The 8,964-nt window shown below is 38.2% G+C and overlaps 1 protein-coding gene across 1 annotated transcript; it reads right to left on the minus strand.

The window, feature by feature from the left end:
* Nucleotides 1-3,993: 3,993 nt before the first annotated feature.
* Nucleotides 3,994-8,298, minus strand: NDUFB5 (NADH:ubiquinone oxidoreductase subunit B5). Its single transcript, XM_026060679.1, has 5 exons — nucleotides 8,126-8,298; nucleotides 7,162-7,228; nucleotides 6,285-6,346; nucleotides 5,125-5,231; nucleotides 3,994-4,225 (listed from the first exon to the last, which is right to left on the minus strand). The coding sequence occupies exons 1-5, from the start codon at nucleotides 8,177-8,179 to the stop codon at nucleotides 4,105-4,107; spliced, it is 411 nt and encodes a 136-aa protein (XP_025916464.1). The 5' UTR covers nucleotides 8,180-8,298; the 3' UTR covers nucleotides 3,994-4,104.
* Between the last annotated feature and the right edge of the window lie 666 nt (nucleotides 8,299-8,964).

Consider the following 8,964-nt stretch of genomic DNA (forward strand, 5'->3'; position numbering starts at 1 on the left):
CCCCGCCGCGAGCCACGGGCGACCGTTACGGGGCGGCGGGCGCTGAGGGGCCGCCGCGCCCCTCCCCCACGCCCCCCTTAGCTGCGACGCGGCGCAGGTTTCATCCCGCTTTGTCTCTACATGTACGAGCACCTTTGTCACAACCCCGCTGCGGGAGCTGTCGTATCTCAGCATAACCAGGAAGGGCTCCTACCTTAACGGCTTATAATCTGTCTCGGCAAAGCCAAATAGCTGCTGAGGCGGCAGTTGTTGGGATGCGAGAGAAGCAAGGCGCAGCAGAGTCCGACGACTCCGCTCGAGATGGCGCTGGACGCCAGTGGCTGTGCCACGAGCTGAACGCAGACCTCTGCGATGAGGGACAGCGCCTTAAGTCTAAACTGACCTCTTCTGACTTGTGCTGTGGTTCTCCTCACCTTGACAGAATACCGGTAGCGGTAGAGCAACAGAGAGAAGTAACTAAAAGTAGAAGAACACTCGAAATCGTGATTTTTTCCAAACAGTATCTAATAGATCACTGCATATGCCTGACAGGATTAGCAGCAGCAGGATTAAAGAAAAGACTGATCCGTTTAAAATTAAGCCATATAATTTAGATGAGTGGCCTTCCAGCTGTAGTTGACATTATGTCCAAGGGTTCATGGACCACTTCCAAGTAGGTGACTGAAAAATCAAAGTTCATATCACTTAACAGCAATCTCTACATGTGTGACCTTTGCTAGAACCACTTTTTACCTCAAAAACCAAAAGTTCAAAAAGTGGTTCTGAATTAACAGTAGAGCTGAAAAATCATGAGTTTGTATCCAGCAATAAAGAAACAGGCTGCAAGTGTAAGCTAACCAGTGTAGTCTGTTCTCAGTAATTTTTCAAGCAAAATCAAAAACGTTGGGAACTCTGAAATACTGAGAGCAAAATATGAGCTCAATGGAATGGCTTTAGACTTACCCAAGAATGGAATTTACATCAAAGAATCATAAAATAAGAAGTCCAAAATCAATTGGAGTACTTCTAGTGTTTGGCAGTGCTAGGAAACAGCAAATGAGGCTGTTTACTTCAAATATTCTATGTACTATTGCTCAATATAATGAAAGAAATTCATTAGTTTTTAGCAGCCTGAAACCACAAGATGACCAGGGTTTGCTAAAGAAGTTGGGCTTACTTCCTTTAAAAAAAGTGGAAATTTCAACATGGACAGGTAATTTAGGGCCACAAACTCTAAGGAAGGCACAGCCCTTCACTCTGTTATGTGATTTAAAGCTAGAGGAATACTATGGCCCTTAGAACCTGAGGAAACATATCCCTCTAGTGGCAAAAGCCTGTCAGATAAATAGAGTAACCTATTTATTCACTACTTCAAAAGCAGTATAGAAAAATAGCTGAACAGTTTTGAAAATGCATGGCAGGTATGTATATGAATGTCCTCACATGCAGCTTAAAACAACTAATGTTAGCCCAGAAGGTACTTGTTCATTGATGTCAGGTATATTAAATCATCAAGGAATGCCATTCTTACAAACATGACAGTAGGCAGCCTCCTCTTGAAGAGCTCTTAAATAATTGTTTCAGATGTAAGAATATTCTTATTTGATCTTTAGTAAAGGCCTAACTTCTGCTAACATCTGCAAACTGATTGTTACAAAGTTGATTTTGAATACTCTTTTGAATACTCCTCAGAGAAATGTGAAGTAACAACATGCAAATAAGTAAAAAAGTTTGTAATACTAACTAGATTTCAAAGCATCTTGTTTGCATCTGAAGTCTTATTGTTCCTATCTATTTGCCTTATTTGGTATTCTCTGTATGTAACTTCTATATCTTTACTAACATGCAGCAATTGACTAGATAAGTATTACAACTGTATCAGGATCATTCTTCATTTACACCTTCTTTAATTTCTTATTTTATTGATATTAAAAAAAAAAATCAATAGAGATAGGATTTTAAATACAATTTATAGCCCTACCAGCTAGGCAGACCAGATCATTCTAGACTATAATTATGAATATTCAGCATTCTGTTTATGCAACATCCTGGATCTCTATTTGCCTTGTTCCCCTTAAGTATTTCTTAATTTGTTCCTGATTAGCAATAGTTGGATAGCACACTTCTACTCAACTTTTTGAAGAAACTCTTTTGTTTTGCTTTTTTGATTCCAACTCACCTTAGAAAAGAAGCCTTTAAGGTACCCTAAATGTTACCAGAAAGAGGATTGTCTTTTTCATCTTTGAAGTCTCTTATATGGTCTCTCTATATTAAATATATTGGGAGTATAAAGTTTGAAAATTCCATCTTGAGATTGTTATTTAAGACTTATATTTGTACATACTAAAAACTGTGTAATCACACAGCAGAAGATGGTATCTGTTTACCTAACAGTGATCTGATCCTTTAAAAAAAAAAAAAAAATCATTAATTAATGTCTACCTATGCAGTTCTCTGGCTTGATCCTTGCTCTTCAGACTTCAAGCAATCCTTCCGTAACAATTTCCATGAAGCAGTTTACTATTTTTCCCATCTTCATCTTACTAAACCTATTACAGGAAGAAGAAAACTCTCTGTTTAGCAACAGTATCAGTAACTTCACTAAATTGCTAAAAATATTAGACATACAGCAGTTACTAGGAAAATACTTAGTTTCATATTTGTCCACTTAGATTCTTCCTAATAACAAAGCAAGTTCTACGTGACAGACCATAGACTTTAGAACTAAGAGCGGTAGGATATTTTCAAGAGTACACAAAAGACTTAAACTTACAAAAACCCTTAATGGCATAAGACTTGAATTTATATACACCACATACTTTTAAATGTTTAAGAACTTTTCATTTGCTTTCTAGTCCTACAGATGACAGTACAGATAGTAACTGTTACAGGTTTAGGCAAGTGCTTCTTTGGCCTTCTCAAAACACAGGTAATATCTGACGTAATAAAATCAAAGCCTCATTAAAAATTAAAGACAATCCTCCCCACGACTACTAGGCATGCATTTCTCTAAGTTACCTGATATTCATTTTTAAAATGAAAATTATGTAACATAAAGGGTAGGTACCTCTCAGTAAGAGTTTTTTGAAATATTAACATATTACAGAGCACTGACTTTGTTTAAATCTGCCTCAGTGAAGACACTTTCTGCCACAAAGGGAGTATGTGGCTCCATTTTAGATCCATTAGAAAAGGAAGCAGGTATTATAGGAAATGTTCTGGTTGTGTTTTTAAACCTCACTTAAAAAAAAAAAGTATCAAAAGAACAGAGCAATGCAGCAAGATGTTTTAGAAAGAGCACCTTTTGGATGATGTAGACAAAGGGGGAAGTGTCCAGTTCAGAAAGAGGCACAGAAGTAAGCCTTGCCTTTTTTTTTTTTCTTGCCTTTTTTTTTTTTTTTTTTAGAGACTCAAAAAAGTCTTTTAGAGACAGACGGTAGAGAAGGAGGTGGGACTGGAAAAACTGGGAGAACAGACAGGCATAAATTATGCATGATCTTAAAACTAAGAGGAAAAGTTTAAAAGTGGTGATAAAATAACTAAGGAAGAAGCAGCATGGCTGACACTATCAGAGAGTAAGGGTATTAACAATAATACAGGGAAAACAACAGCTGACTTTGAACAAGATGCAAGTTTGGAACAAAGAGTGAAAGCCTGGTTTGAGTCCAGGTAATGAGAAAGATAGCATTTGTCTACAGTGACAATATTCCAAAGACCTAAAAACTTTTTTCTTAGTTCATTTTCCACAGATTGTCACAAGGCATCATAAAAGAAAAGAGCCTTCAGTTGCTTGTACCTTTCATTTAAAAGTTTAGGTACAAGAAATCACATGATGGATACTAACATTATCAAGCTGCTTCACACAGATTAGTCACAAAGCCCATTTTATGTTGATGCTCTGGAGAAAAAGAGTAACTGCTAGCAACTGACATGAACTTACTAATCAGACAAAAGGCCTTAACCTTTTAGCAGCTTAACTGCCACAGCTTCTTTCAAATTACTGGAATCAACAAAAAATGATATATTTTTTTAATTTAATTCAGTGAACAGCAGGATGTATATTGCATAATTCAGTCACAATTTGTTGGTATGCATTTAAAACCTTGCATACTGTCTTAGGACTGCTTAATTGTCAGGTGTGGCTTTCAGAGAGTCGTCAGTAAGATTTTTATCGGGTGTTTCATAATGATACCAAGGTCCATCTCCCCTTGCTCTCATTAGTCTGCGTGCCTCCAACTCCATCAGCCTTTAGAAAAAAGAAAGAAAGAAAGAAAAGAAAGAGTCAATGAACACGCAGGTTGGGGTTTTTTTGATGACATCAATGTTTAATAGTAACAGCGCATTGCTGACGACAGCAATGAGTTCAATATCTACATTTATAAATACTACCGAAACATAGGTAACATCAAAATATGAAGAGTTCAACTAGAACATGAAATATTACATCCTTCTGTTTCATTTTTTTTTTCCAGCAAACCGTCTCACAAAACAGTAATAAAAATACTTGCAGGAGTTCTGGTAGTTTCTTGCTTAATAAGGGGTTCCACAGTTTTTAATATAGCTTTCAGCCAAAAATAAATAGGTGAAGAAAAAAAACCAGAGTTGATCATGATGGTAGATGGACCTACTTTATCTTGGTCCCAATAGCAACATTTCATGAAACTCAGACGTTCTTCTATTACCACAGTTTAAGTAAGTATAAAATGAACTCAGTGCAACAGAGTCACCTGCTGCCCACAAAATTTTCAACAGCAGACAGGAACATGACCAGCCTGGTAAACTGTGTTATTCGGCTACTCAGTTAAGCTGTGAGCAGTGGCAGAGGCACAAGAGCTGTCCATTTTCTCATTTACAAACACAGAGCCACAACTTTACAAACGTGAACCATTTTGAAGAGGTACTGTTGTTTTAAAAGGCTGCCCTTGGATTGTCCCAGTTCCAGTAATCTTAATACTGAGAAGGCAGGGACTACAGATACTGTAACTTGCACTTCCACGCCAGACAGCGCAGCAAGCGCTCAGGGTCAAGTGATGCATGAGCAAGCAGGTACATTACGTCAGCATCCAACTCTGCATTTTAAGCAAAATACAAGAGTGAACTACAGCACGTATCCTCTTTTAAAATCTTCTCAACTATATACCATACCTCATTTCAGTTTTCTTCGCTTCAATATCAAGCAGAGCCATGGCTTTCTCATAATCTTTTTCAGGGGGGTCGAGGAGGTAACGAGCTATCCAACGACTTATAGGGTGCTAGCAAATATAAGAGCATAGATTATTCACATCATTCCCAAATAAAATGTCATTATACATAAATCATATTGCATGTTCACAATCCTGAAAACGTGATCAACTCTGAGTACTGCTATTCAAATCATAATAGTAAAGTTAAAAACATACTCAACTTTTTATAAGATCAGAGCCCTAAAAATTTACATTTCATTTGCTTATTTTGATGCCAAGATAATCTGCAGAAGAATACTCTGTAGCAAAATTAAAAACAAGTTAATGGAAGAGATGTAATGTATTTTGGTTTTATTGAAATTAAGTTCCTTAAACTGTCACTGGAATCGCAAGAAGTGGACTCCAAACCTCTTGCTGTAATCAGTAACATTTTGAAGTACTGCTTCCACACAGAATCCATTGTACTGGGAACAAAAGATTACATGAGTTACAACAGTCATAATAGTACTGCTGAATTCAATCACTTTCCAGCAAAAACAAAGAGCTTGCACCAAGAAGCCAGGGACTCATTTTAAGAAAATAAAATGAAGTGAAAAAACCATGACCTCAAGTTTTCTGACTATAAAACCCTTCAATTTTACACTTAAAAGCATGAGAGATATTGGACTTTGAAACAATGCTAGCAAATAATACAGAAGTAAGGGATGTCAATTTAAACTCCAGTATCTTAAGAGCTGTAGCTCTAGAGCAAAAAAGAGACAGACAAAAACTGGATGCCAGGAGTAAAGAGAAATTCTGTTCGTGACTCATGCAGACTGCTCTTACTATTTAGGAATATTAGAAAAGAATTCTTGGCATATAGCTTCAGCAGTTTACTTGCATATAATTGCAGATCATTTGCATCTACTTCTGTCAATAAACAGATTCCCTACAGCAATATGCATGTTTCATAAAGTTAAAACAGCAAGTTTGCCAAAATTATTATTGGACAATTCAAGTGATATCAGCCTACTCTGACATCCAATTAAAAAGATATGGCCATCCCCATTGTCATACTCCACACATTTTCCTCCCCAGACTACTGTTAAGAGGAAGGCTATCCCTAATACAAGTTACACTCACTTTGTAGTATTCCCAATACTCTGGAACGTAACCTTCGGGAATCTCTGCAAGTTCAGCCTCACCTGACAGGGGAAGGAGGGGAGGAACATATCATACAAGTAATCTTTGAAGTACCACATATTCTGCTTTCCACATAAAAAACAACACTATTTCACATGGAGAGTACTCCCTCCATTTGAACTCTCTTCAGAAAAATTGAACTTCTTGTATTTTTTCAGACACTTCACACTATATGCATCTAGCTCATAGATTTTAAACCACATGACCAAAGGGTGAAATTAGCAACTATACAGAAGAAATAACTAAGATCAAGTCCATACAAATGCCCATTTAAAATATATGAGTTGAAAGTATGTTTTTCTATAATCTCTCAACTAAATCAATTCAATAGTAATTATTACAGTAATATATTTAAAAGAAAGATTGCCAGGCAGAATTGGTTTTTTTTGCTAGCTAACACCACATAATTACAGTGTATGCAGCGTTCTTATAGAAGTATGTAAAACCAGATAAGACGACTCCTCATTGGAATACAGCAGAACTGGTCACTGAACGTCACTGATGTTTGAAAAACTAGCACAGAAGTATTACGATTACTCTCCATTTGAATCTGATGTTTTTTTTAAAATGTGGAAAGCTTTTACAAAAATCAACAACTACAGAAAAAGAAAAACTAGGAATATCCTCTATGTATTTATACAATATTACCATAGGACTATTTTACCATAGGACAATATTACCATGTTAGGACTATTTCATGATCTTCCAAAGAGCAAACCATAGAAGAGCTGGATTTTCTACCCAGCATGCATAATTTCCATTTACCCATTTAATAATTTTCACTGTGTACTTACATTAAGCATGACAGAGCACTCACCAATGAAGATGTTCACATAAGTTATGAACAGTGCCGCTGGTATCCCAGTCAAAAATATATAGAATCTCTGCATAGGGGATAAAAAGAAAAAGAAAAAAAACAACAAGAAAGAGATTGAGAAATTCAGCAGCCTGACAAAATTAAGATGAAGTTAGTCTGAAAATTATGTAACATAGCCAATAAGACTAAGACTTGTACTTGTAGGTGGTAGGAATGTTGAATGTAAAGCTACACTGTTGATTAAAATGAGTTAATTAACAAACTAGAATACAGAAATAGCAATGCTGTATCAGTCCACAGGCCCATTTAGTTCAGCATTCAGTCTTCCAGAGAGGTCAGTCTCCGAAAAAGCAGAGAGCAGTGCCTTCCCTGAATGCTGTCCCAGCATCTTTTGATATCTGGTTTCAGCATTTCACCGTAATGCAATATAATGCGACATAAAACAATCACTGTCAGCTTTGATAACCGGGGAAGACAGATAAAGCAAGGCAATTACTCTAAAATAGTACCAGGTTGGCAGCTACCCTTCATAATGGGCTTTATCCAAACCCTACCTTTTCAGCAGTTAACTCGGATCAGGCTTCCTAACTCTGGATCTCTGGTGTTAGTGGACTAGATAACTGAAGGCAAACCCTGCAGTAGAGTAACCCAATACGGTTTAAAAAGGAGAATAAACTGGAAGGTATTTGCAAATTATGCAAATGTGAACGCTAATACAACATTAATCAATGTACCAAACACAATCTTTACCATTTAGCTAATCTTGTATCTTTTTGCTTCATCTGTCCCGATTTTACAGCATATAACAATAAATCATTTAGGAAGAGGACTGGAAACTCTTGTTTATGTGACTAGTGCCAACCACACTTTAGATGCTGGCATATAAGATAATTATATTTTAGATATTCCTACGTAATTTGCAAGTGATTTGTTACACTAAATCTAACATGTATTTTAAACTCACCAACAAGTTCAAAAATCGAGAGTCATAAAAACTTGTTGCCTTGATAATAAACATTCTTTTCCCATGGCTGCTGTGTCGTATAGGAGCTGAAAAGTAAACCAAAGTATTACAGTTTTTCTCTCCCTTTTGCGATTGTATCCAGGATAAGGTCAACAACTGAGACAGGAGGGAGGGAGAGAGGGATAAAATAAAATAAATTAAGAAAAAGCATGCAGCAGTGGTCAGGTAATTTTGAATGGTTTTCTTGAGGATATCAATACATCTAAAAGATTGCCTGAGATAATTTCCTTTTAAGCTAGAATGAATGTATTTTTTTCCTGACTTAATCTATAGATCTGTATTTCCACCTGTAAGTCTCAACAAATAAGTTAACTGAATATAATTATTTATCCCCAGTGCCAAGCAAATTCACAGAGCGGCATATTGGAAAGTTTGGCCTTTCACAAATTTTGATGCTTGTTCTACCAGAGAAATGGCACTAGATGCGTTAGATCCCCTCCTGACCGGACCTTCCCGCCCTTGAACCGAGCTCCCCGCAAACGGCAGAGCGCGGTGCAAGCCGTCACCGCCTCGCCGCGCCTCACGCCCGCCCCGGCGGCGCGGCGCAGCTTAGGGACCGCACCGGCCCCGCGGAAGAAGGCGACGCCTGCAGCTGCCGCCGCTTCTCGGCAGCTTCTCGAGGCCGCTCCAAGAGCTCCGCCCTGCCCGAGCGGCTGCAGCAGGGAAGCCCAACGCCGGGGCCGCGGCCGGGCCTGCGCTCCCGGCTCCCCGTCCCCCCAGCAAGGGCAGCGGCCGCGCGGCCCCCGGGCTCCTCACAGGGGCGCCGTCCCCGCCTCCGC

Source organism: Apteryx rowi, unplaced genomic scaffold (assembly GCF_003343035.1).
Source record: "Apteryx rowi isolate R43461 unplaced genomic scaffold, aptRow1 scaffold_10, whole genome shotgun sequence".
NCBI classification, from domain to species: Eukaryota; Metazoa; Chordata; class Aves; order Apterygiformes; family Apterygidae; genus Apteryx; species Apteryx rowi.